This window comes from Anopheles ziemanni, chromosome 3 (assembly GCF_943734765.1).
Source record: "Anopheles ziemanni chromosome 3, idAnoZiCoDA_A2_x.2, whole genome shotgun sequence".
Classification (NCBI taxonomy): domain Eukaryota; kingdom Metazoa; phylum Arthropoda; class Insecta; order Diptera; family Culicidae; genus Anopheles; species Anopheles ziemanni.
In genome coordinates this window covers 3,225,811-3,251,544 of record NC_080706.1, presented here as the reverse complement: position 1 = coordinate 3,251,544, position 25,734 = coordinate 3,225,811, and the positions used below count along the sequence as shown (strand labels likewise).

Sequence of the window (25,734 nt, the reverse complement as noted above, 5' to 3'; positions counted from 1 at the left end):
TGCAGAATGAGCTCGAAGTAGCGAGTTAATTAAAAAAATATTATATATTTTGACGAACCAGTGGAACACTCTGCTGAGCGCAGAAACGATGAAACATCGTGATATAAAATTAAAAAAAAAACGTTACACTCGAAGTATACAACCCCGTTCGCTGGGACACACTAATCCTATGGATACTTCGTACCTTTCTGTCTATATGTCACCTGTTACCTTCTAGAAGAGTTTGTTTACTCCCTTGTAGAAGATTGTAGTGAATGAGGGAGCTCTGAAAGACCCCGGCAAAACATCCCAATGCATTAATAACTGTTGTGTATTGAGTGGTATCGTTTGCTTTTTGTTGTTGTTACTGTCGCTGTGTTTTGACTATTTAGTTATCAAAAGGCTGCCAAAGCTAGCGGAAGTCGTAGAAATATTTCATATACAACAACAAATCAAAGAGAACAAAAACTTTACAGCCTGAATCGATGCACTCACAGGTAAGAGGCATCTATGCTGCGCGCGCTATGTTTGTTGATAACCTATTGTTATTTAGCTGTCCGTAAGAATTAAGATTTAGAAGCAGTCGTGTAAGCCATACTTCTAGAAAAAAAATAGTCACCATAAATTCTGCTTGTGTTCGTCCGACCTCAACTCTGAAAGCACAACTGAACACATTCAGGCATATTATGTTTGAAGCATAAAGCTAAACGTTAGAGAAAACATCATCTATTCTTCAACCCAAAGAAAGAGCATTTCCATTAGCGGCGATGATTAATCCTATCGCTTTTTGTTTTAGCCACATCAATGTCTATATTATGTAGCCAACATACCTAGGTACCGAACAAAAACCTGCTGCAAATTAATCATGTGCAAAGAAAAAATTAAAACTGAGTACACAAACCAAAAACCTCTACAATATCCAATGCAAATGAATCTTATGATGAACCGTACTACAACATGAAATCACGAAATGATCAAGCATATTTTTAGACTGATAAAAATGCTGGTAGCGATGTTATAAAGATATGTGTTCATTTGATATCGTTTCATTGGCTCAGAAGCATTTGAACAAGGTTAATAATTCTTCGAAAATTGAAGCTTCTAAAATATAGTTCAAATAACAACTTCCCATGTAGATTTGTTTATGGGAATTTTTTGATTGACTTTGATTATCTTCCAGTATTCAAATGCCGGAGCATTGATCAGTTTGTAAATTCTTTTAACAAACCACATCGTAGCAGGCCTGGTCGTACAAACAATGTGCGATTAGAGCAGTTGCATAGCACGTACCTACAGAAACATTCACAGAGACATATTGATCTAGCACCACTCCATGAAGTCTGCAGGTCTGAACATACTTAGCAAAATATCTTACGAAACAAGAACGATTCAAATGTAAACAATGCAAAAATGTCCCATGATACTGAAAAATGACCTGCGAAAAAAGTTTGGAAAGTTAGGAAACCCTATTATCCTGCAAACATGGTTTGAAAACAACTAAAAGGCATTAGGCAATGCATTAACAAAAAATCAATTCAACAAAAGTGACAAAAGTGGTCAGAGAAGGGCAAGTAGATTGAAACACGAGTGGATAGCCCACCCCAAATTATTTGAAAAAATTTGCAGTCGACGCTGCAGAGCAGCTAGGTTGGCAGTATTTTGTGTAGTCAATGTTTAAAGCAAGGAAACTGACGCTGTTTTATGGAAGTATATATATATATACAGAGCCACACATACACAAGTGCAGCTAGAGACGTTGAAAGACGAATCCTTAACAAGGACACGGTGGGACTTTTGGGCAGAAATGGCAAACCAATCCAGAAACATTCAGTATATAGTGGAGCACTATTGAATAATAAAGGTATATACTCAGTAACATGTGTTATAGATATATATTTTTAAACCATTTATTTCTATTCTACGGACACTTTTTCAATTTTATTCAATAGAAGTGGTTATCTTTACACTACACACTACATTCATTTATTGTGTGCTCGCGGTTTCTTTACATACGTGCGCCAGTAGAAGTCACCAAACATCAGCATCATGAAGACATTTTGTGTTCCAACAAACCACATGATCGTACGCGGATAGCCACATTCCACGCCCAGGACGATTGGACGGAAGAAATGAAACACCAGGTAACTGAACTGGGCCATCTGTATCTGCGTAATGTATCGCTTCCAGGAGGCACCTCTCGTCACTTCCGGCCAATATATAGAGAGGAAGAAGTACCCGTACATGACGGCGTGCACAAAGGTATTGAGTAGGCCAAGTACGAAGGCGTGACCCCCGCAAAAATAGCGCAGGAAGAAGGCACACGCAAGCACCATGACGGTGTGGTGGTACACGTGCAGAAACGACACGTGGGATTGCTTTTTGCGTAGCACGAAGAACACCGTGTCCGAGAGGTCGAGCACCTTCAGCAGGAAGTATATGTAGCCAAGCTTCATTTCGGTCATGAATTGCTCACTGCCGGCCGGTTGAAGCGGTTGGCAGAAGAAGGAGTAAGGGAAGTCCCGCAGGTACTTCAAGCCCTGAAAGAACGCAAAGTCGTGTCCGATAAACTGATCATGCTAATCACTACTTCACCACTAAACATACCAACGAAAATGCAACCGCATTGGCTACCACCTGAACGAGATTGTACACTATCAGTAGGCCACGGATTTGCACTGGTTTCCGGCAGGACATCCATTTCGGTCCACAGCGAAGCACAAAGTACAGATAGGCCCCGGTGATCAACGGCACTGTCCACACGGAGCGCAGCAGCGGTAGGTTGGCAACTCTTTCATCTACAAAAGTGGGCGTATCGGTGTACCTTCGGATGGCATGTTTGGCATACACAATAATTACCAGCTTTATCGATGATATATTCTTGGTAGACATTATAGATTGCTTGCAGAATGACGGCCATTGCTTGTGGAGGATCACTCACCGAAGCCACGCTCGCTTACCAGAAGGAGCGTTGAAACCTAACTGGTCAGTGCCCATGTCAGACGCCTAGGAAGTATCTATTAAAGGACAGCTTCTACAGCCAATTAATTAACCATTCTCGGTTTGTGTTGATAGAGACTCTACCCGGTTATGTGTTGCAAATTGCGGCGAACTTTTGCTCGTGTTGGGTTGTAACAATGAAACGGTTTTGTTTGTGCATTCAAGTTTTCCTGGATGACTTTAGTTTTTTGTCAGGTTAAGGATAGTTAATTTTATGACTTATTAATTATGGTTCTTAGTTCGCCTGAAAGTCATCAAAAATTGGCACAACATGTGTTTTCGTGCAACACGTGCTGGCATAATTAAAAAGTTATAAATTATAACTGTTTGCTGTATGCACATAGATACCGATTACTAATCACTGTCTGCACCTCATCAGGATACATAATCTCATCAGGGTACATAATAGCTTAAGAATTCCCTGAAGAAATTGAAATGATTTCAAGCGCATGCTTCGCCATCGCCAAAAGGTAATAGCTTTTCGTGTTTACAACTTAAATTTGAATTAGGAAGAACACACCAACCGTACATGAGTACAGGACCGATAGGGCAAAAAAACCGGGTGAAGGCCATGGGCATTTTATTTGCTGGCTCATGCTGGACGGGATAGTGACAAAAAAAACCGCCACGATCAACGCTTAGTAGAGCCGATAACAGAACCCTTTTGGACCCCGCGCGGTCATGCGCTGCCGGCAGCAGTTCGGAATGGAATAATCAGTACAATTAATTTCCGCCGATACGCACATACAACAAGTCGGATTCGGGTTCAAGAGGAGTGATTGGAAATTGTAATTAGTTCAGCACAACGACCAAACACTGGGCCATTTCGTTTCTTTTTTGCTTTAATTTTGTTTTGCCTAACTTTATCGCTCCCTTTCAATCTCTCTCTTTCTCTGTACCGAAGTCGTACTTTTCGTTTCGTTCCATTTATTTATTACAGTTAACTTTGGCACATTCACACCTTAAATTTGTACGTTTGATTTTTTCCTTCCTCGTAGCTTCGAAGTCTTTAGTCTCCGGTGACCTCCAGCAATGCGGAATTGCAGTAACGTGCAGGTACGGGTGTAACCAGAGAGTCGACTATTGCTTTTTCCGCTTGACGATGTACGACTTAATGTAGAAGTCCATGAACAGCGCCAGAATGAAGATGGCCTGCAGGAAACCAAAAACCAGCCAGACGCGCGGAAACTTGCACTCATAGTTGGAAAACAGCGGAATACCGAAGTGGAACGCGAGGTGAATGAACTGGAGCAGCTGCATACGGGTGAGGTGCTTCTTCCACCATTCGCTGTACTGTGACCCGAACGAGGACAGGAAGTAGTAGAAGTACATGACGGCGTGCACCAGCGTGTTCCAGATGCCGAGCATGATCGCGTGCCCGCCCGGAACGTACAGTAGGCCGAAGTACGACCCTGTCGCCATGATCGTGTGATGGTACACGTGGAGGAACGACACGTGCGACTGCTTCTTGCGTAGCACGAAAAATACGGTATCGGCAAGATCCAGGACTTTGAGCATAAAGTAGCTATAGCTAAGGTACATCTCCTCCATACCCCGGGCGTCGCTAGTGTAGTGGCACACCTGGCACGAGTAGTTGTAGTCTTTGTAGACGATGAAGATTTTAACAACCTGACGGAGGTAAAGGAAAAACCGACGGGCAAGTTGACGCATAGTGCTCAGTACGTACAAGAGGTCGCAGAATGGATACTTACAATCCAACTGAATAAAACACTGTTGATCAACACTTGCACAATGTTGTAAACGCGAATAACATTCCGCAGATCGAACGGTTTCCGGTGTGCCATAAACCGTGGTCCGGCGTATAGCACCACGTACAGGTATGTTGCCAACAGTGTCACCAATGGCCACGGACTTCCGGCCAACGGAAGATGTGCACTGCGCATATCGCGTCGATTTACGAGGAACTCTTGGTACACATCGTACACCCGTTGCAAAACCAGCGCCATCGGGACACAAAAGGGACGACAATGTTCCGGCGTTGCCCCTCACAAACTAAACCTTCAACTCTGTCAATCCGTCCTACCACCGTTGCGGTGTTTGAAGTGCGCGCCACGGCTAGAGGTTCTGCACCCTGGACAACGTTATTTGCCACGTGGCGTGCTCACGCGATGTACTCCTACTGAACGATCGACGTGTAATGGAAGCGCTTTTAAGTGATTTGCAATGCATATCCGTGCAGACACACATATTGGGTCTGGGCCCTTTGCGTTAGGAATGGTCAGCTCTCGAAAATGCAACTGTTTGTGAAATGCTTTGATAAAATTGTAGAACCATTCGACATAGGACAAAAAGTACCCTACACAGGGAACTCCCCATTGAACAAAACACACTGACATCATGTGGACACCGGCTGAGAATCGAGGTTTAGGTGATGTGTAATGGTGCCACTATTGTAGACATTACTTTCTGATGCGGTAAGTGACCCACAGTCGACACACATTTACCACGCGGAACTAAATGATGCAACAGAACAGTATTTTCAGCAGCCCGGTGTTTGATTACGAAACAATTGGTGCCCCTTACCCCTAGCATAAGGTTTTATGTATACTTCTAATTCTGAATTCATTTAATTATATTATGATTTATGTTTCAACTTCAAGGATTTGATTTTACTCAAAGCCAGTGCAATTAAAGTCGGAGAAAATGTATCCAGATAATTTCCAAAGGCCGAAATTGAGACTTTCAAAGGGGTTTTGGCACGTGTGTTTCGACCAAGAATAGGGACACTTATTGGTTTTTGTAGCATTGACTAAGAATAAGGTTCCTCTGACAAACTGAAAAGTTGACTAAGAATAAGGCCAATTAGAGTTGTGTCATAGAGGAGACGTCGTCCTTAATTGAAATGGTTTAGACGTTGTCACCAATCCATCTGGGATAGTTCAATGAACACAAAAACCTACATCGATGACCAGCTTCCAACTGTTAATGTCCACCGAGTAGTGACTTCTTTACCTATTCATCTCTAGTTGCATGTCATCTTAATCCTAATATTTAATATTCAAAAATGTTAGCGAACAACCGCAGGCCGTTTCGATTGAAAAGCGTTTCAATTTCTGTTTCAAGTATACAGTGAAAGTCTTTACTCCTGGTAATCATCGATCGATTGCTCTTACGACAACAAGCTCTAACATAATCAGTACTTATCTACGTTTCGTCCATTCGCTGTTCGCAACCTGGTATTGCTTTCAGTGTATTGAATGTAAAGGTAATGGAAGGGCTTAGGGTTTAAATTTAGACATCCTTTGTGCGCTTCATTCTGGAGCAGTCCAGGTGATCTTCATGTACGTGGTTATTATACCTGCCTTTAATGAATATCCCACCCCATGTGCTTACCATTGCAAGTTGCTAGCTTGATCAGCAATGTTGTATCCGAAGTAGGTTTCGCCCGGTCGATGTATGTAGGTCGTGACCTTGCAGCTTGCCATGCACAAACACGTCAAGTGCGTCTTCTACCAGACGGGAATCACCGCGTTTACGGTTGAAAAGTGAATCTCTCGACGGGTAAAAAACCCATCCCAGACGGCCATTCAGAGCATTGGCGTGCAGAAATTACCCAGGTCCAAGGTAGAACACCAAACAGGTGTGCCTGTGTTGATTCGTGCTTCAACCAAAGAGTCACCAAAAACGAATGTTAGATAATAGAAGGTCAATACCGGCAACGATACGAAGGTTGAAGAATGCTGCGCTGCTGAGACCAGCAGCGGGAAACCGGAATCAAAATACCGGTTTTTGTATTTATTCATCCATAGCCTGCTGGGTGCGCTGTTGCTGCTGCTGCTACTGGCCTGACTGGTGGCTGTGGATCGTTGGCGTTGTTATTCTCCTGCAGACAGTCACCATCATGGGACGGCTAGTGCGTGGATGTCTGGTGTTTTGTTTGCTGATAACATTAGCGAGCAGCCAAAATGAGACCACCGAGTTAACAGCACCGCCGAGCAGCGTCAGTGTGGGGATTGGAAATTTGCAACAAAGTTCCGTAAAATTTGCCCTGCAGTTCTATAAGGTGAGTGGTGTTCAAACATTTAGTGACCGTGATCGAGTGCCGTTTTATGCCGAGTTTACGCCACTTTTCTACCATCCTCCAGTATGCCACGGAGTTAGTTGATTACAATCCGAATGTAACGACAACTAACATCATCGTATCGCCGTTCTCGGTATGGAATTTGTTAGCCGTCATAACGGAAGGTGCTTCCGGGGTGACGCTAAGTGAGCTGCTCACAGCACTGAACGTCGAGTCACAGGAGCAGATTCGGAACTTCTACATTCCGTTTTTGCAAACCTTTAGGTATGTGCATCGCGAACAAGAGCCTAATGAGCTGGAGAAGTGAAAAAAAAATTAATATGGAATGGTCTTTATGCGCATTATTTTTTTGTCTTCTCCGCAACTGAAGCCTGCCCGAGCGAGATGTGCAGCTGTCAGCGGTACAGCACGTCATCACCGACGAAAACCGTCCGGTGGCGAAGGACTTTGAAACAAGTTTGGAGCATTTCTACAATCCCAACATTTTGCAACCAATGAATTTCGCTGACGTAAATCAAACGTACGAGCGCATCAATCGGTTGGTGTCGGATGCGACCAATGGGCAGATTCCGAAAGCGATAGAAATTTCCGATCTTCAGGACGCTCGCCTGATCATGCTCTCGGTGCTGTTTTTCCAAGGCCAATGGACGGTGAGTTAAAAAGCGCTAAAGTTACTGCTCGGCTGTACAGTTTATTACCTTTATTGTCGCAGGTTCCGTTTAATCGATCATTTACGACGAAAGTTCCATTCTACGATGAAAACGAGCAACCCATCGGTATGGTGGAGATGATGTTCCAACGGGGAATTTTCCCCTTTGCCGGATTCAAAGAGTTAGACGCCCAGATTTTGGAGCTACCATATGGAGAAGGACGTCATTTGAGCATGCTGCTAATTATGCCACGGAAGGGTGTTGCCCTTATGGAGGTTATCCGAAAGCTGGCTAACTACAACATGGACCACGTGTTTGAGGAGCTCGATAGGAGCCTGGTGGACTTTGACGACGACGAAGTAGAGGTTCATTTGCCAAAGTTCGAATTTAATGCCGATTATAACCTCATACCAGTCTTGGGGCAGGTGAGTAAGGAAGGACTTCTGTGTTGGTTACGTTGTCGTCAAGTACTATCCCCTTTGCATCTTGTTTTTAGATGGGAATCAAAGAGGCATTTAGCTCAAGATCGGCCAACTTTGACAAAATAACGGAACTTAATGCGATCTACATAAGCAGCGTAATACAGCAATCCAAAATCGTCGTCAACGAGGAGGGCACAACGGCAGCGGCAGTTACGACGGCAGTTTTCGCAAATAAAGCCACACCGCCACGTTTTCTGGCCAACCGGCCATTCGGCTTCATGATTGTTGCAAGAAAGGAGCGTGCTGTTCTTTTCGCTGGCCAGGTAAAACAGCCAAATTTGGTGTAAATCGGTGTTGCATGTGGAAAAGAATTATTTGCGCTATTTTTCATTTCGGGATGTACTAATAAAACAGTGGATGGAATAAACAGATTTATACTGAATTTTATCGCCCTTCATATATACATCAATTTAGATAAGGATCAATATCGCGATCCATTCGATCCGACTCAGTCTCTGCCCCAACAGCACAGGCCAGTAGTGTGTTGATGTTCTTCTCCTCTCCTGCGCCGTACACATATCCGTTCGCCTTATCAATTGCATTTTTCAACCTCAGTAAACTATTATCCCGATTGGAATCGAGTAGAAGAAATGATACTAGGCTATAGTCCTCCACCATCGAAACGATGGCCGCATTCAGTTTGGTAAATTTGCTACCGAGTCGATCCGCTTCCATGCTCTCCAACAGATAGTTGAGATCCAACACTTCTGTGTAGTATTCCACGTTAAAAGGCAGCCGGGATTCGCATTCCTTCAGCTGGTCTGCTTTACTAAGGACATTGACGTGAGGTAAACCCATTTGGAGCATCGTGTGAAGGGAGAGCAGCACGCATGAAATGAACTTGTAAGCTTCGGCGCAGTTTTGTGACTCGATAAGGTGCACTGTACACAGGTGGTATCCTAGTTGTTCTAACTTTCCAAAAATATTCTTTAAGGCATTGTTGTGTGTAAACAATTCTACTTGCCCAGGGCAATCGAATATGAAGTAATTGCTATCGATGGTTTTCAGTTGGTCCAATAACCACTGGAAGTTGGTCTCCAAGAATTCCATACAGTAGATGAGGGCTCCGTTTGGGCCTAGTTTGAATTGTTCCATGGCATCCTGCACCGTAATAAGCTGCATAATGTCGACTGCACTAGTGTATTCCATGTTATCGTTGGCGGGATCCAGATTCACGATCGTTACTTTGCGGCCAATCTTTTCGAGGAACTGTTGCATTTTGTAACAGTAGCTTGTTTTACCAGAGCCGGGTGGCCCAATTACCAGCTGTCCGTACAGCGGAGATATGCTGCGTAGTTTAGCAATACTATTTTGCATCATTATTTGTGGCGTACGGTTTCGTGCACGATTTGTTTACAACCTTTTTGCTGACACGATAATGTTTTCGAGATTCTGACAGCTAGTGATGGGTGATCCGAAATTTCTGAGATTAGTTTGAAACGGGAACGAACTTATTTAACAAAGGATTGACGACGTTTGTTTTGTTATTCCGTCAAATACTTTTTAACTGAAGAGCAGACAGCTTTATTCCGAAATCTCATCATTTATTAAAAGTCTTTACTAAATTTTTCATACTTAAAACCTCCGAAGTTACTCGTCTCAATTCAAACTGTTTGATGGGTTCGGCTCAAACAACAGGTTCGGATCGCAAACATCCCTCTAGTTGTTTCGTTGTATGTGTCAAGTGTGTCAGCACTTCATCAGCGAAGGGAAGGAATGAAAAATCAATAATACAGTAGTTCAAAGTCGAGATCCGTTCTGCGAGCTTAGTACAATCAATTGAAATAGCCACATTACCGTGAGGTTAATTGGAAAATATCAGCATTTCAGTGTAGAGTGAAATCAGTGAAAAGTGTGCGCCATGGCCGACAACGAGCAGAAAGCGATGCAGCTGATCGCGGAGGCAGAAAAGAAACTAAACTCTTCGAAAAGTTTCCTGGGCTCGCTATTTGGGTAGGTCGTCGATGCACAAACGGCGACAGCGATGCTTGGAAGAGATATCAGCAGAGCAAAATCGTGATACAAGTGACTCATCATGTTAATTTACCAACGAACGTATGGGTCACCTTTGAAGATTTCACTTTTAATGCTTATAACTTTTTCCATGTTTTTCATACGTGGGTGACTCCCACTTTCGTGGCAACCCTGGACAATGGTTGCTCTTTGTCCTACAATGCTTGCCAGGGGGTGCCTGCCGTGTGGCATGCTGTGGAGCTCACACAATCAATAATCTTCACGAGTCTTTTACGTCGTTCTAAAATTGTTTTGTTTTTTTCAACGCCATTTTTCCCAGCGGAGGTTCCAACAAAGTGGAGGAAGCGGTGGAATGCTATCAACGGGCGGCAAACATGTTTAAGATGGCCAAGAAATGGAGCCAAGCTGGATCGGCCTTCTGTGAGGCGGCAAATCTTCATGCGAAAGCGGGCAGTCGCCATGATGCTGCCTCAAATTATGTAGATGCCTCAAACTGCTACAAAAAGGTAGTACTCTTCATCGGGGTTCTATAAATTAAATTGCGCTAAAGCACTTCGATTGCGATTTTAGACCGATCCGAATGAGGCCGTCAACTGCCTGTTAAAATCCATAGACATCTACACCGACATGGGACGCTTCACTATGGCAGCCAAGCATCATCAGAGCATCGCCGAAATGTACGAAAATGAAGCAAATGATTTGGTAAGAACATAATGTGAGCCGCTTCTTCGGAAGAGACCCTTATTGAATCCGGTACATTTCCAATAAACGCACAGCAACGGGCAGTACAGCACTATGAGCAAGCGGCAGACTATTTCAAGGGCGAAGAATCGACTAGTTCGGCCAACAAGTGCATGTTGAAGGTTGCACAGTATGCGGCCCAGCTGGAGGACTACGAGAAGGCGATTCAAATTTACGAGCAAGTGGCTGGATCGTGTCTGGACAGCTCGTTGTTGAAGTACAGTGCCAAGGAGTACTTCTTCCGCGCTGCCCTTTGCCACCTGAGTGTGGATTTGTTGAACGCCCAGCACGCGCTGGAGAAATACGCACAGCAATACCCGGCGTTCCAGGACTCGCGGGAGTATAAGCTTGTGAAGGTGCTTTCAGTTCGAATTTGCTCAGGTGTTGTAAAAGAAATGGAAGTAACACATTTATCCTAAACATTCCAGGTCCTTTGCGAACACTTGGAGGAGCAGAATGTTGATGGATTCACCGAAGCCGTCAAAGAGTACGACAGCATCTCCAGGCTGGATCAGTGGTACACAACCATTTTGCTGCGCATCAAGAAGCAGGCCAACGACAATCCGGACCTGCGATAAAAAGTGCACCGAACACCCACCAGTAGGTCCTTTCGGCGTCCTCATCGAAACACGGCTCATCGAAGGCCATCACACCGCCCTTTACATTTGAATCGATTGATTTCACCGATTGTGACACAAACGTCCGGTGTTATTGTTTTCTCCTAAACATTAGGCAGTGTTGATGTTGCAACCACACTTTTAAACTCATCTATCCCACTTGTGCAACAATGGAAATTACGGAAACGACACACAAACACACAATTTTATCTTCCCTAAGTACGATACAAAAAGAAATTATTCGCTGAGTAGCAGTACAGTGTAAAAAAATATCGAACACCACCCCTAGCATAAAAATGCCACCAAGACAACCCATTTTTCTCAACAAGATCGATCCCGATACAATTGAGAGCCGATCTTGTATTGCTACACCAGCACCTCGACACAACTGTCCGCTTTCTCTTCCACCATTACGGATTACGTTGAGGCTTGGTAGCAAGCTTGTAATTTTCGTTTTGTTAATAAATCTAGCTACCGTAGGTATTAAGACGTTAAGCATTACAAAATCTAGGTAAGAGCACGTCCGTACGCGGACTGAATGAAATTACCGATGCATCTGGATTCGACAGCATACCAATTAGCGTTAAAGCCAATTATTGTGCATCGTTTATCACCGCGCTGTTTGCTGGACGTGGACATATTTTTAACTTATGTTTTGTTCTCTTGTTCGTTCCGTTCTGCAGCATAATAACAATTATACAATGCAATTGAGTGAAACAGTGCAACCCAAGCAGATAGAACGACGTTCGTTCATAGGCTAGTGAAAGCGGACCCGTTCTGCCAGACGAACCTTTTCTCATCGAAGTTGGTTGCGATGGGTGGCGGGGATCGATTGCAGTCCAGCTAAACATGCATTAGCGTTTGTGTAGTGCGGGCATTAAGATACAAAACAAAGAATAAAAAAAACTAGTAATCGTTTGCTGCAAATCGAAATAGAGCAAATAGTAAAAGCAAGTAAAAATATTTATCTTACATCTAAATCGACCGCGCAGGCAATAGAAAGTTAGAATCAATCACATTGTTACTAAAATATACCTATACTCGTGGCTATGCTGGCTCGTGTGCATATGAAGGTCCCTGCCGCATCAGCATATTTAAAATTCCTACCGAGCACCCTCAGAAGTATGTAGAAGTTGCCCGAAACTCCAAGTTCGTTGGCGTACACACACATAGAGGAATAGAACAGCGCAACAGATTAGAGGATAAGCAGAGATGCAGCTACAACTGGATGCGAAGACAAAATTATAACAACAAAACAAAAAACAAGTCAACCAACTTGGAGAATGAAATTATCACTTTCTTGATCAAAAACACACACAAGTAAATTGAACTATTGTTGTGGAAACAGTAATATTATCCTCGATAATGCGAAAAATTACGATGCGGAGGTAAACGGAAAGTACAGCTAAATATACTAATGACTACATGTTTCCAATTGAATTGCAATAACAAAATAACGTGAATGAAGTCAATAAATAAAAATCAACGCTATACACAAAATACATTGTTCATTGTTCTATCGAGGTACGGTTCCCGTAAGTATGGGTCTTTCATCTTAACAAATGCATTTATTCTCTAATTGAATCGCACCAGTCCGGTTTTCTTCATAGCATTGCCATCAAACGGGGATGCAACCCTCAATGGGATGCGAGGATTTTCCACCCTTCGCTCGAAAGGACTACAGACAGCAACGTCAGTTGTCCCAGGCGGACCGAACACCAACACTGGCAAAGGCTCGCAAGCTCTCTGCGCTGCCTTCTGTCTCGCTTTTGCTCACTGTACATTGTCAATGTCCTTGCCGTCTCCTGTCATCGTATCGAGCAGAAAGCAGGCGGTGTGTGCTTTTTGCATGCGCACGTGCGTTTGCGCGCCACTGGTATTCGTGGTGCACGTGGCAGTGTGTCCGTGCTTTCCCCCGTGCACATGTATTGGTGTCGGGGTAGCGGCGAACGAGCAAGGATAATAATACACAGGATTTTCACCCCTTCTTGCGTCGGAAAATCAGTACGAAAAAGGCCCACCACCGTCGAAGAGGGAGAGTCAAGATTGTCATCTAATCGCTCGCGTTGGAAACGGAAAAATGTTGCGTGTCGGGTGGTGTTTCTTTTGCGTGGCCACCCGAAACGGGTGAAAATTTAAAGCAAGAGATGGGAGTGCAAAACGGCTAAAACGCATACGTATCTGCAAATTATCTTCCACTGGACCGAGAACCATTTCCCTAGTGTGCACCGGATACGATTGTTGCCCACTTCCGACTGCTTCGCAAAACGGAGACCCCAGTGACGAGAGAAGAGTTTGCGGGTGTGTGGCGTAGCAGAGGGTGGCATAGAAAAATAAGTTAAAATTATGAAATCGTCTATCCGGTGGCCGGACCCAAAATGCTCCCCACCTTGCTCTGGCAATAGCACAAACCCAGTCGCAGGTACTGGTGCTAAAAAAACAACAAGGTGATGCCCATGCAACTGTGAAATAACTACTCTTATCAGCGCGACAAATCGTGATCTAAAACATATTACCGGACAATAAAAAAACACTGGCGGCAACTTTGCTGTCTCGATTAAAAAACGAGCAACGTGCATAGTGTGGAACGCTTTTGAATATGGTAGAGCCGCGTTTCGTTTTGTAGTTATTGAAAAAATTTCAACAAATTGTTTCGTCGCAAAACACATCGTACGGAATTGGAGTTACACTATTTGGGTCACTTTTTGGAACGCACTTCTGAGCTGCCGAATAGTACGCTACATTAAGCGCGGGTCGGGCAGGGCCTACAACCCACGATTCAGTATTCACTGTCCTAAAAAGCAATGCTCAGAGCGATATTGTGGTGACACGTCAGACAACAACCGTTGTCGAATCCGCCCCTTTGATAAACTCGAAAAAAAGGCGAACTGTTTCGATTGGCCACTGTTGTACGCAGATTTGATCTCTGTAGATTTGCTCAGTTTGTGGTCAGTGTCGTGTACGCTAGTGGAAAAGAATGGAAACGTGTAATCCGAAAAGTGGCCCACGCGACCAACGAGGACTGTACTAGCAAATGCAATATCTCGGCAGCGGCCATTTCGGGAATGGCTTTGGTAATGCGGGAAAACACAATTGTAGAATAAAATCATCCGAAAGCTAACATGCCAAAGCAAGCAGCGGGATATACTCGCTAGATCTAGTAAACCTTGAGCAGCAAAGGGGAGCAAAACGGAATTCGTCCTGTGGAAGTTCGTACGTGTGTTGGCAGGGCAACGAATCAAACATCCCGGGGGAGTAGACGGAAAGGAACCTCTAGTGAGGCCCGGAACGAATCAACGCAGCGTGCGGCGGAAATGTGTCTATGATGAGACTGTCGAAAGCTGTGTCGCTTAAGAAATTATTTTTCCTTGTTTTATGTTTTGCCGTACTGATACTGTTGGTGTTCAACTTGAGGTAAAGTGCCAACGAAATGCGTGTCCTGACGAGGAAATTGCTAACCGTTGTGTACTTCCTCTTTCTCCGTAGGGACAAAGATTGGAGCACAAAATCGCCACATGTGCTGTATGCGAGAGAAGAATACCAGCAGGATGAAATTAACGCACAGAACGAGGTACGCCACCAGCATAGCCACGAAACACCGTGTCGTGATAAATTATTTAAGCTTAAACAAGCGATTAACAAGCCATCAGATAAACTAAACAATTGTCGCATGTCATTAAGCCAATCGTCATGCAGAAGTAGTAGATGGATAACGGTCTATTTCATTTCAGCCATCTGTCACAACTGAAACTCTGGAAGTGGTCGATCGTGGTGAGAAGGAGAACGAAATCGTCGACTACGTCAAGCCGCGGTCCGATGAACGGTCTAAGGACAACACGTTGACCGCTTCCGATTTGCCGTGGTACTTCTCGCAGGGCATGAGATATCCGAAGCCGGCGAGGCGGAACCGGAAGACAAACAAACGGGTCGCACGCCTGCTGCCAAGTGAAACATCCCGGGGCGATCGCATCAGTAACCAGCTTATGTTCGTGCCACCAAACTACGAGACAATCAAAAGGAAGGGCAAGCTGAAAACGATCCTGCTCTACAACGGCCTGAGCCCGTGGAATGTGAAAGCCGGAAGGGATGTGTTTCTCAGCTCAAAGTGCCCGGTGTCGACGTGCACGATCACGGCCCAGCGGGAGAAGGCCTCGACGGCCGATCTGGTGCTGTACAAAGATCATTACATCCCGCCCGCTGTTCCCCGGTCGCCTTATCAGATCTACATGATGTACTTCCTGGAGTGTCCGTACCATACGCAGCACGTCAAGTACGCGGATGCGTTCAACTGGACAGCTACCTACAGGTATGGTATCACCACTTATTCTCCCACGATCCTAGACTAACGCACACCGCATGTGCTCTACTCCTTTCCACTCCAGAAAAGACAGTGATATTGTGGCCCCGTACGAGAAGTGGGAATACTTCGATCCTCGCATACGGCAGGTGGAGCAGGATCGAAACTATGCGCTTAACAAGACGCGCAAGGTGGCCTGGTTTGTGTCCAACTGCGGTGCACGCAATGGGCGCCTTCAGTATGCCCACGAGTTGCAGAAATATATACAGGTGAGCATAAGCGAGGCTTCAAACATTCATGCACCGCATAATACTAAACGGTCCTACTACGAAATCCCTCCCAGGTCGACATCTATGGCGCCTGTGGATCGTTCAAATGTTCGCGCAGCACCGCGGAACGCTGCTTCGAGATCCTAGACCGGGACTACAAGTTCTATCTTGCCTTCGAGAACTCCAACTGCAAGGACTACATCACGGAGAAGTTCTTCGTCAATGCCTTAACACGCAACGTGCTGCCAATCGTAATGGGTGCCCGGCCGGAGGATTACGAGGCGAGCTCCCCGCAAAAGTCCTACATCCACGTGGACGAGTTCGGGTCGCCGCGGGAGCTGGCCGAGTATTTGCACCTGCTCGACCGCAACGACGAGCTGTACAACTCGTACTTCAAGTGGAAGGGCACGGGCGAGTTCATCAACACGTACTACTGGTGCCGGGTGTGTGCGATGCTGCACGACGACGCGTCCTTCCGGAAGCCCAAGTGGTACGATGACATTAACGACTGGTGGCGCGGACCGGGCGTCTGCACCAACGGGTCGTGGCGCAACTTTCGGGCCCGCAATCCCGAAAAGCCGGCCTCCGACAGCCGATGAATAACGATGGACCGGACGCCACACCCTATGCTCCATTTTTATCGTACCAATCGTTGGTCAGTATTTGCATTACTATTTCAACAACGCTCCTAGATACCGCGGCTGCGGTAGAGGCGACAACAAACACATGTATTATAGCAAAGTTCCTTTGAATAATGCGCATAATATCGCACTCGCGAATTCCGGCCAACTCTGGTTGGCCGCATTCGAGTTGCGTTTATTCGTAGTATAATTTCGATAGAGCCATATGTTACCTTTCTAGTTCGTTAGATAATTATTTATTTCACTTTACCGTGATAAGGAGCGCGTCGATAAGGAGAATAAGTGCTATTTATAGATCTCTCATCGAGTATTCAATCAGCCGGCTTAATTTTTTCAACAGATTTGTAATTGGTAAATTAAACAAAAAGCACAAGCGAAAGATATAAAATCTGATGCGTTTTGTGAGAAATGTGTGCTGGAGTTTACGTCTCATCAAGAATTTTCTCTTTCTCTGTAAATCCAATTATGTTGCATAGCAGAATAATTTAAACGTTTTTCCAAATACATTGTCTCTTTTGATGTAGATAAAACAGTACTTCGGGTGTAGCAAAAGTTATTCTTGCCCAAAGAAACACAAATCTCATTAAATTCCGATACATGAGTTACGTTTGAGTTCATCAGAAAATGGTTTATTACTTAAAAGTGTTTGTACTTATGGCACATACTAAATTCTAAACGTATACAAGTAATATTGGGGAAACAAATTAGCAAAACAAGAAAATTGAAGGACAGAAATTCGGATCGGATTAAAAACGGGAGCTTTTAAGCTTAACGACGAGATCCTTAATATCAGCTTGAGGTTGTTTTGTTAGCAGCTTCATTAGTATTTTACGCTTTAGCGCTTCAGCCTCCACCGTTTTAGAGAGCTTAAATGGAAAAGAGTAAGAAATTCAATGTTTGCACTAACCTGGCGGAAGCTAAGGGATGGTCAATCATGCCATCCGACGACTCACCTCATAAGCCCGTTTAATGATAGCCGACGGCATTCCCGCAAGCTTTGCTGCGTTGAACCCGTACGACTTTGGGCACGCACCGTCGGTGTACCGATAGAGGAACGTTACCGTTTCCTGCGTCGGATCATCACTTTCTTCATTCTCCACCATGCAGGCCTGCCAAACGAAAGACAAAGACAAAAAAGAAAAGCTAGCACCGTTGGCACAAAACAACATGTAATGCCCATTTGAATTGCTTACCATATGACCGAGAGTGATACGTGGATCATCGTGGAAATTGTCCACCAGATTATGGTAGTGCGTCGAGAAGATGGTTCTGCACTTCAGGTCGGCCAAAAAGTGCACCACAGCACCAGCAACGGCCGTACCGTCGTAGGTGGCGGTTCCACGGCCCAGCTCGTCCAACAACACCAGACTGTCGCGCGTGGCGTGCTTCAGAATTGCGGAAGTTTCATTCAACTCCACCAAGAACGTGCTGTGGCCGGCCATAATATCATCGCTTGCACCAAGCCTTGTGAAGATTCGATCGATTAGCGTCATGCGGCAGCTTTGGGCAGGAATGCGCGAACCAATCTGGGCCATGATTGCCAGCAGACCGACCTGACGCATCAGCGTACTCTTACCACCCATGTTGGGTCCGGTAAGCAGCACCAGACTTGCCCCATTCTCTTTTTCGACGGCACCCATGGTGATACCGTTTGGAATGTAATTTTCGGCCGCGTCCGCACCGATGCACGGATGAATACCTTCCTCCAGTTCGATGAGAGACTGTTGGCCGGCGTGTTTCTTTTCCACCAGTTCCGGCACACACGCAGCTCCCTCGGAGCGAGCATATACGGCCAGCGAGGTGAGAACGTCAAGCGTTGCCACCAACTCGACGCAGCTCTTCCACATGTCGTACTCGAGCGAGAACTTTTCAAAGATACGCCTCGCCAGATCCTTCAGGACGGCTTTGCGTCGGTCTTCGAGTTGCATCATTTGCCGGAGAAACTGGCGCGTTTCATCGGTGTGGAATCGCTTGACGGCGTTCTTGCCCTTTCTGGTGCCCTCCAGGGTGTACTCGCTGGTTGCTTTCTTCGCTCGCGATTCCGGCACTTCCAGCTGGAAGCGCTTTTTATCGTTTCCAAAGTACACCACGTTGCAGCCGAAGTACTTGCTCTGCTCTTCGCGGTATTCCTCCAGTTCGCGCTTCAACGACTCGATATCCTGCTCGACCGCGTCGTACTCCTCATCGACGCCTTTCTCCGGTGCAATCACGCCTCCCTGCATTGCCTTCTCGTGGTCGAACGCATTATCGAAGAACTTTATTTGCGTCTCCATGTGCTTAGGAAAGCTTCCATCTGCGTTGGTGCTGGGTGTTTGCGTCAGGCGGACCAATAGCTTAGCGTTGACGCCAGAGAAGAGCTCCGGTAGGGCAAGTAGAGAGCGGAACCCATTCAGTGTGGCAATAAAATCGCCAATCTTTTTCTTCCCGTACGAATGCTCCTCGTACAGGATGGCCCGACCGGCGGGATGATTGCGGCTGCATTTGGCATTTCCGAAACCATGGATTTGTGCGAGCAGTCGCTCCAGGTCGGGCAGCTGCCCGAGCACCTGACGGACGTCCTGCAATAGGCTGACGTTTTCAATCAGCTCACTAACGGCTTCCTGGCGTTCGAGGATCACCGTCCTTTCGCAGCTCGGTGCACACACCCAGTGATGAAACAGGCGCTTGCCGAACTTTGTGCAGCAATGGTCCATCCTCTCGATGAGCGATCCTTCCATTCCAACAACTTTCAAATTATTCAGCGTGATCGAATCAAGCACCATGTATCGATTGGCGTTCGCATCGGCGATACGATCGTTTCCGGATAGGATTCCTCTCTGCTCATCTAGAGGAACGTACTCTTCGAAGGAGGCCAACGAGAGGACCTGCTGATCGAGCAAGCAACGCTGCAGATACCATACGCATCCTCCAAGAGCTTTCAGCGCGAGCTGATGAGATTCCTTCGGCGTCAGCCCCAAGCTGTCCGTGTCGTCAACGAGCGTGCGAAGCACTTGGGGCCACTTGGATGATTCGTTGGCTGAACCACCGTAGAAATTCTCCGCCAGATACTTTAGCGTCTTTTCGCCGGACCAAAACTGACTCTCATTTGTGAGAGCTTCACGTTTTACGTTCGCCAATAGTGTTTTAAATATGCGCTGCGTTCCACTAGTGCCGATATTGCGCTCGTGAAGCATAAGTACGGGCGGATAGTGCGACAGCAAAGTTAGCAACCGTGACTGTTGATGGTCGTCCTCAAACTCGCCGACGTGGAACCGGCCAATCGACGTGTCGATAAAACAAACACCATACCGAGCACCGGATAACGCTTGGCGGGCGGCTGACTCCACGATGGCCATCATGTATCGGGGCTGATGGTTGGCCGTTATTCGCACCTGTTGGCCAAACACCTCCGTACCCTTCAGCGTCACCTGGCATATCTCGCGCCGAACCACTCGGTCAAACTTGGTGACGGAGCGCATAGATTTGCACCTGTCCTGCATCATTTCCGGTGTTTCCGTTTGTTCCACGCGAGCCACTTTGTAGCCCTTTTCGACGAGCGTGGTTGACATGCGATCGTAGGCCTGCTCCGGGAAACCCGAGTGGGCAAACTCGCCCTTCATGAAGGAAAACCCGAGCTCCTTCACACCTACCTCGGCGTCCATGTGGTAAAGCTCGTAGAACTTGCCAACTTTGAAAAACAGTACACAGTCAAAGTTGTTGCTTTTGAGTTCCCACCATTGATGCATAGCCTAAGAATAGATAACAAGTCCAATTAAAATGACTTCCATTAAGCGACATTTGGCTCTACTTACCGGTGTGAGTGTGGTTTTGAAGGACTCTGGCACGAACAGTGTTCTACCATCGTACTTCTCATGTCCCGGACGATGACCGTGGATATCTTTGATCTTATTTGGCTTTAAGAAATCCAACTTTTGATGAGCCCACACGGTCGGCTCGTCCAAAGTGGTTTTCAGCTCATCCGTCCCATTGTTTTCGGGCTCGAGTTTGATCTTTTTTTGTACGGGTTCATCCGGCTGCTCTTCGGCGCGCTCCTCAGCATCTTGTGATTTTTTCTTTGTGATTTTCGCATTGCTGGAAGTTTCTTCTACTTCGTCCGGACGTTCGAATGACGAAAGTTCGAAACGTTTTGTTCCCGTTTCTACATCGTGATCGTTATTATTATTGTGCTGTCGGTTTTCCTCGTTTTCTCCGGAGCCATCATCATCTTCAGGGTCATCAAATACTATGACGCGACGGCGTTTCTTTCGACTAATGATTTCCTCTTCGTCATCATCATCGTCCTTTACAGTGGGTACTACAGCCTTCTTTTCTTCCTTTACTACTTCAAGCTCCTTCTTTATGGCCGATTTAGCTTTCGGTGTACCGCTGCTTACTTTGGAGGCAGACTTCGATGCCAGTGCACTGGTGGGAGTTGAGGGATTGGTTATTTTCTTCGCGCTCGCCGGCGAACGAGCGAAGTAATGAAGCAAAGTGTTGGGAGAGTTAGGAATTTTATCCTTGCTGCTTTTGGACATTTTACCAAGCTACAAAAGTGAGATATATTCACACGAAAACACGCGATCACAAATGGTAACCCGCAAATAATTGACAACAAAAATGCGCGCGATTACCAGCTTGCGATGGCAACCGTTGGACGAACCCAGCAGTCCGTGAACCCAGCGATCGATTCATAGTTCCGGAGCGTAGATTAAAAAAAAACGAAAAATCCGTTATGGATTATTTACGGTGCATAGCAAACTATTAACAAAATTTTAATTTATACTCGATCTTGGAAGTGGGATATTAAAATACCATAGTTCGCCGTATTGTACTTCAATTGATTTTTAATTTGAATGAGCAATTGCGACAATGCAACATTTTTTTGTTATCGAAAAATATGTCTTTCGCGCTGTGATCTGTGACTTTCGGAGTTGAATAATGTGATCAATCTACGTTGATGACCGTTTCTTTGGTATAATTAACAAACTTGTTTTATTATAAATGTTGAAAATCTCACGATGCGTTACTCTAACTGGTATTAGTGTACAGAAAATCAATATTTGTTTGTTCTCTTAGTGTGAAGAGTGAGTGAACAATTATATTATTGGTTATCATTTTGCTAATCTGTTTTGATCGCGGGTTTTTATTCAAACCTTACATGTTTTACAGTGTTTGGTGGTGCTGATGACTTGTCATTGTCATTCTGTGATTATGGTGGTAACGTTGCACATTTGCTTATTGTCCCGCCAGGGCGTGGGAAGCACCGTCTCATTAAAATAGAACTAAGTATAATTTGATTTACTAGCCTAGCGTTTACTTACGAGAGTATGTTTGTCTTTTTTTAAGTTTCCGTTTCGTTTTATAAACTCTACATTCTTTACCACAAACTACCGGGCCACCATGACTGGGCTGCGCAGCTCTACTGCCAACTTCTACTTCGCTGTAGTATAAAAGTACGGGTGCGTTTGGTAAAGACTAGAAAAATAAAACACGATTCAAGGCACTTACTCGGCTTGCTTAAGAAATAAAAAAGAAAGAGAATAATAATAATAATAATAATAATAATAATAGATATAAATCAAAATACATTGAAATCAGTTTAAGATGGATAAGTAATTGGATGTCTTTTCAGTGTTCAAAAGGACCGTCCTAATAACACAGGTATATCAGGGTATGGGTAATAACAACCATAGATACTGCGGATCAAATGTTGTCTTCTGAATGCCCACGCAACGTTTGTCTCTAGTCTAGTTTGATAAAAGAAGGCACAAGTCGGCGCGAATGCTGGGTCTTGATCGGGATTTCTTGTGACAATCTGAGAAAAGATGGGGAAAATGTCTTGAAAGTTTTGCTAATTCGCATGTTCAGGATGACCAGTGGAAAAGGATTGTCCGAAATAAGTTCTTACACAGAGGTCTATACAAAGTATTGTCTTACTATCACAGCTAGGGAACAACTTTAAATAACTGGAACTAATAGAAAATATGTAAAAAGAACCAAAATTGAACCAAAATCCAAAAAATAAGAGAAACAAGACTAGTGAAAAGCATTAAAAGACGCACGACGAATAAGAGTCATGTGTATGAGGCTCGTGAGCGCCTCCTTGGGCGTTTGACGAGTCGTGTGAGGGCGTAACAATGTTAAACCCTTCTTATTAGTGTATAGCGTAGTTGTTTAACCTAATGTCTTTTTCAAGTAAATTCCGCAAGGCAACAAGGCCAGTGCTTTTTCATGATCCTTAAGGCAAGGTCTTTTAAGGCGCCTTCTTCTTCCCATCCCCCACGCAAATTAAGCGCTGGTCTTTGGGGGTGGATGATTTAAATGTCTTTGTCGGATTTCTTCGGAGTAGTGAGATTGTTAGAATTGTTGTCGGACTTCTGGTCCTCCGTTTTGATGTCGTGGTCGGCCTTCGGCTCGCACTCCAGCTCACTGTCACGCTTGCCTTCGCTGGTCGGCGCTCCCGTGAATTCCGTCATGGAGGAGGGCGGAAGCGACGAGTTGCCGGCCGAAGAAATCAACGCGTTGGCCGTGGCGGTTTGGTTGAACAGCAGTGCGGACTTGTGGTGCGCGACCATCGACTGTAGAATCGATGGAATAACGCTGCCCTGGGAGGTTAGGGTGGCGAGAAGGTTCGTGGTCTGTTGCTGTTGCTGCTGCTGCTGCTGGTTCAGGATGGCAGCGGCCTGCTGGTCAGTGAGTACGTCCTGCTTTGGCAATTGCCCGTATGAGTTGACTTTCGAGCGCTTCCGCTTGGTTTCCGGATCGCAGGGGCTTGGTGTTCCCGGGTGCCGGTAGGAGACGTGCTTGCGCAGTGCATCCTTGCTGCGAGACACGTGAGAACACACCTGACAAGCGTATCTATCAAGCAAGAGAGTGGAAAACGTGTTAGACGGACGGACGGATAGCATATGTTAACGAGTGAAGTACTGGGCGCCTCCATTGACAGCTCACTCACAGCTCACTCGAATTCTCACTACTCACCGTACGTTTTGATGCGTTTCCAGGTGAACGCGAAGGTTATATTGATTGCTGAGCTGCTTGTTGCAGATCACACACGTGGCGTAGAGCTTCGAAGATGGCGGCTTTGGCGAAGGTTGCTGCTGCTGCTGTTGCATTGCCGCTAGTTGAGATGAATGCTCCAGAAGAGGCGACTTGATGAGGCTTTCATTATCTCCTGTTCCTGCTCCTCCACCACCTCCTGACATGGTGCCCGGTAGGGTAGTGATCGCTAGAGTCGTGGCCGTACCAATGGGCGATGCGCGTGTGTTCGTGTTGGAAGCCGCATTCGGGTGCGACGACTCTAGGCTAAAATTTTCCGGCGTCTTCGAGGCGCCTTCGTTGGTGAGGAAGTTGTGCGCTAGGTAAGAACCCTGCATGCTACTGACTGGGGTCACGGTGGGTGGTTTGCTGAATTGCTGCAACGACAGCGAATGTTGTTTTCCGTTACCCTGTTGTTCGGCAGACGGCTTAAAGCCTAACAACTGTCGCTCGAACGAGTTGGCCACGTTGGCCACCGACTGCAAGGGTAAGTTTTCCGTAATTTTCTCCAGCTTCTTCCGCTTGTTTGTGACCGTATCCTGCGCGTTCAATGTCTTGCGAGCGTTACCCACTTGGTGGGTAACACGCCCGGCATCGTCCAAACCTGGTGTTTGGGCAGTCGGTGTAGTCGGTACCGAACCGTACGATTGACTCAACTGCTGCATGGTATCGGAAAGATCTTCCTCCTTCAACTTCATGCCGAGCAGTAGCGGGCCATTGGCTAGCTTACAGTCCCTGGAACCGTCACTAGCGTTACCAGCGTTACCGAAGATGGCGGGCGGTGCTAGTGCGTGTTGATGTTGCGCCAGACGAAGCGGCGTACCCGAACGGTGCGGAGGATGATGTTGTTTTTCCTTCATCATCGCATCTTCCGCCAGTCGGCTCAGTTCGTTCATCTTCCAGAGAGTCTCCGTCGATAGTGGTTCATTCCGATCGGGGTCATACCGAGCGTACATATGGATCGGTGTTGTTGTCTTCGATGTGGCGTGATTTCTGGCAACGGAGTTACTTCCACCGGCATGCCCGTTACTATCATTTCCGGGAAGAATACCACTGGAGCTTCCATTGTTAGCTGCCGACGATTGCGGGCTATTGGACGCTCCAGAATTGGTGGCTAGGTTGAGGGCTTGCGGAAAGATTTGTGACCCAAAGTGGTACGGCGTCCGCGGGAAGAAGCTGTCGACGGGTGAGGACACTTTCATCGTGTGATATGGGGACGGTACGTCGGAATCCCTTGAAGAGGACGCTTCGGTGGATGGTGTTGTTGATTTGTTAGGGTTCTGCGAAAGAATCGGATGGTTAGATTAGAATTGGTTTGAAGTAGAAATAACCTTGTTGTTCCATTCATACCCCATTGAAATCGGCCAAACCCTTGATGCCCAGTGTCTCGGCCAGCGAGAGTAGCACCGATATCTGAGCCTCGTACACGTTCACCTCGCCAGAGTACATGAAGGTGATCAGCGCAGCCACGGCGTGGTAGGAGGCACCGGGTAGAACCACCACCGGATATTGCGCTCCGTCCAGTGTGCGAAACAGCTCGGAGAAGAACGTACTGCACGCGCTCAGCACGACCCGATGCGCCTTAATCTTCTGCCCGTCCGCCATTAGCGTTACATCCGTTAGGTGCGACTGATCGAGTAGTATCGGTAGCGAACTCAGCAGACTCGCCTGCCATCATGGAGAGAGTGGAGATTAGAGTCGTGCGAAACAATTCCGTCCACATTGACGCAATGGAGAAACGATGGAATGTGTTAAAAATAGAAAGATGGATATCGGCTCTCAATGCGAGTTGGCCAAAGTCTCTGAAGCAAAAATGCCATCGGAGAAGGAACCGAACGGAGAAGGATGCCTTACCTGATGGTTATGCCATCGAAGGCAGAATTGCTGCGGACTTGAACTGCCGGCCCCTGCTCCTGGCATTCCTGAACCACCACCACCTACTCCGCCTCCGCCGCCTCCTCCTCCTCCAACACCGCCACCGCAGCTACTGGGTCGACCTCCAAGGGTGTGCGTGTTGGCGGCGTCCAT

The 25,734-nt window shown here is 46.1% G+C and overlaps 8 protein-coding genes across 8 annotated transcripts; 3 read left to right on the top strand and 5 right to left on the bottom strand.

Moving 5' to 3' along the window:
- Positions 1–1,958: 1,958 nt before the first annotated feature.
- On the bottom strand, positions 1,959–2,896 carry LOC131288106 (elongation of very long chain fatty acids protein AAEL008004-like). The gene is made up of 3 exons (XM_058317216.1): positions 2,836–2,896; positions 2,584–2,774; positions 1,959–2,516 (listed from the first exon to the last, which is right to left on the bottom strand). The coding sequence occupies exons 1-3, from the start codon at positions 2,894–2,896 to the stop codon at positions 1,959–1,961; spliced, it is 810 nt and encodes a 269-aa protein (XP_058173199.1).
- A 1,160-nt stretch (positions 2,897–4,056) lies between these two features.
- LOC131288729 (elongation of very long chain fatty acids protein AAEL008004-like) lies at positions 4,057–4,943 on the bottom strand. The gene is made up of 2 exons (XM_058317901.1): positions 4,689–4,943; positions 4,057–4,605 (listed from the first exon to the last, which is right to left on the bottom strand). Exons 1-2 carry the CDS (start codon positions 4,941–4,943, stop codon positions 4,057–4,059), a joined length of 804 nt encoding a protein of 267 aa, XP_058173884.1.
- A 1,805-nt stretch (positions 4,944–6,748) lies between these two features.
- On the top strand, positions 6,749–8,521 carry LOC131288179 (serine protease inhibitor 77Ba). The gene is made up of 5 exons (XM_058317292.1): positions 6,749–7,000; positions 7,083–7,282; positions 7,389–7,668; positions 7,731–8,093; positions 8,165–8,521. Exons 1-5 carry the CDS (start codon positions 6,839–6,841, stop codon positions 8,435–8,437), a joined length of 1,278 nt encoding a protein of 425 aa, XP_058173275.1. The 5' UTR covers positions 6,749–6,838; the 3' UTR covers positions 8,438–8,521.
- A 33-nt stretch (positions 8,522–8,554) lies between these two features.
- On the bottom strand, positions 8,555–9,504 carry LOC131288182 (GPN-loop GTPase 2). The gene has a single exon (XM_058317295.1). The coding sequence runs from the start codon at positions 9,468–9,470 to the stop codon at positions 8,556–8,558; it is 915 nt and encodes a 304-aa protein (XP_058173278.1). The 5' UTR covers positions 9,471–9,504; the 3' UTR covers position 8,555.
- A 398-nt stretch (positions 9,505–9,902) lies between these two features.
- Positions 9,903–12,967, top strand: LOC131288185 (alpha-soluble NSF attachment protein). The gene is made up of 5 exons (XM_058317297.1): positions 9,903–10,103; positions 10,444–10,630; positions 10,695–10,826; positions 10,901–11,221; positions 11,294–12,967. Exons 1-5 carry the CDS (start codon positions 10,012–10,014, stop codon positions 11,441–11,443), a joined length of 882 nt encoding a protein of 293 aa, XP_058173280.1. The 5' UTR covers positions 9,903–10,011; the 3' UTR covers positions 11,444–12,967.
- Positions 12,968–14,804: 1,837 nt separating this feature from the next.
- Positions 14,805–16,647, top strand: LOC131288178 (glycoprotein 3-alpha-L-fucosyltransferase A). Its single transcript, XM_058317291.1, has 5 exons — positions 14,805–14,896; positions 14,969–15,053; positions 15,214–15,788; positions 15,865–16,048; positions 16,123–16,647. Exons 1-5 carry the CDS (start codon positions 14,805–14,807, stop codon positions 16,645–16,647), a joined length of 1,461 nt encoding a protein of 486 aa, XP_058173274.1.
- A 733-nt stretch (positions 16,648–17,380) lies between these two features.
- On the bottom strand, positions 17,381–21,236 carry LOC131288175 (probable DNA mismatch repair protein Msh6). Its single transcript, XM_058317286.1, has 4 exons — positions 20,481–21,236; positions 17,883–20,417; positions 17,643–17,798; positions 17,381–17,555 (listed from the first exon to the last, which is right to left on the bottom strand). Exons 1-4 carry the CDS (start codon positions 21,201–21,203, stop codon positions 17,436–17,438), a joined length of 3,534 nt encoding a protein of 1,177 aa, XP_058173269.1. The 5' UTR covers positions 21,204–21,236; the 3' UTR covers positions 17,381–17,435.
- Positions 21,237–22,985: 1,749 nt separating this feature from the next.
- On the bottom strand, positions 22,986–25,734 carry LOC131289239 (broad-complex core protein isoforms 1/2/3/4/5). Its single transcript, XM_058318452.1, has 4 exons — positions 25,561–25,734; positions 25,057–25,374; positions 23,650–24,986; positions 22,986–23,526 (listed from the first exon to the last, which is right to left on the bottom strand). The coding sequence occupies exons 1-4, from the start codon at positions 25,732–25,734 to the stop codon at positions 22,986–22,988; spliced, it is 2,370 nt and encodes a 789-aa protein (XP_058174435.1).

Bases quoted from the DNA above. Each gene is read 5' to 3' on its own strand.
- LOC131288175 (XM_058317286.1), bottom strand. From the start codon at position 21,203: ATGTCCAAAAGCAGCAAGGATAAAATTCCTAACTCTCCCAACACTTTG. The intron at 17,799-17,882 runs GTAAGCAATTCA...TTCGTTTGGCAG, and splicing joins GTATCACTCTCGGTCATATG to GCCTGCATGGTGGAGAATGA. The intron at 17,556-17,642 runs GTGAGTCGTCGG...TTTCCATTTAAG, and splicing joins TCATTAAACGGGCTTATGAG to CTCTCTAAAACGGTGGAGGC.
- LOC131289239 (XM_058318452.1), bottom strand. From the start codon at position 25,734: ATGGACGCCGCCAACACGCACACCCTTGGAGGTCGACCCAGTAGCTGC. The intron at 25,375-25,560 runs GTAAGGCATCCT...CCATGATGGCAG, and splicing joins TTCGATGGCATAACCATCAG to GCGAGTCTGCTGAGTTCGCT. The intron at 23,527-23,649 runs GTGAGTAGTGAG...CTTGCTTGATAG, and splicing joins GAAACGCATCAAAACGTACG to ATACGCTTGTCAGGTGTGTT.
- LOC131288178 (XM_058317291.1), top strand. From the start codon at position 14,805: ATGATGAGACTGTCGAAAGCTGTGTCGCTTAAGAAATTATTTTTCCTT. The intron at 15,054-15,213 runs GTACGCCACCAG...ATTTCATTTCAG, and splicing joins AAATTAACGCACAGAACGAG to CCATCTGTCACAACTGAAAC. The intron at 15,789-15,864 runs GTATGGTATCAC...TTTCCACTCCAG, and splicing joins AACTGGACAGCTACCTACAG to AAAAGACAGTGATATTGTGG.
- LOC131288182 (XM_058317295.1), bottom strand. From the start codon at position 9,470: ATGATGCAAAATAGTATTGCTAAACTACGCAGCATATCTCCGCTGTAC.
- LOC131288106 (XM_058317216.1), bottom strand. From the start codon at position 2,896: ATGGCCGTCATTCTGCAAGCAATCTATAATGTCTACCAAGAATATATC. The intron at 2,775-2,835 runs GTAATTATTGTG...CCACTTTTGTAG, and splicing joins ATATATCATCGATAAAGCTG to ATGAAAGAGTTGCCAACCTA. The intron at 2,517-2,583 runs GTATGTTTAGTG...GCGTTCTTTCAG, and splicing joins ATGCGGTTGCATTTTCGTTG to GGCTTGAAGTACCTGCGGGA.
- LOC131288179 (XM_058317292.1), top strand. From the start codon at position 6,839: ATGGGACGGCTAGTGCGTGGATGTCTGGTGTTTTGTTTGCTGATAACA. The intron at 7,001-7,082 runs GTGAGTGGTGTT...ACCATCCTCCAG, and splicing joins TTGCCCTGCAGTTCTATAAG to TATGCCACGGAGTTAGTTGA. The intron at 8,094-8,164 runs GTGAGTAAGGAA...TCTTGTTTTTAG, and splicing joins TCATACCAGTCTTGGGGCAG to ATGGGAATCAAAGAGGCATT.
- LOC131288729 (XM_058317901.1), bottom strand. From the start codon at position 4,943: ATGGCGCTGGTTTTGCAACGGGTGTACGATGTGTACCAAGAGTTCCTC. The intron at 4,606-4,688 runs GTAAGTATCCAT...TACCTCCGTCAG, and splicing joins GTGTTTTATTCAGTTGGATT to GTTGTTAAAATCTTCATCGT.
- LOC131288185 (XM_058317297.1), top strand. From the start codon at position 10,012: ATGGCCGACAACGAGCAGAAAGCGATGCAGCTGATCGCGGAGGCAGAA. The intron at 10,104-10,443 runs GTAGGTCGTCGA...CATTTTTCCCAG, and splicing joins TTCCTGGGCTCGCTATTTGG to CGGAGGTTCCAACAAAGTGG. The intron at 10,631-10,694 runs GTAGTACTCTTC...TTGCGATTTTAG, and splicing joins CCTCAAACTGCTACAAAAAG to ACCGATCCGAATGAGGCCGT.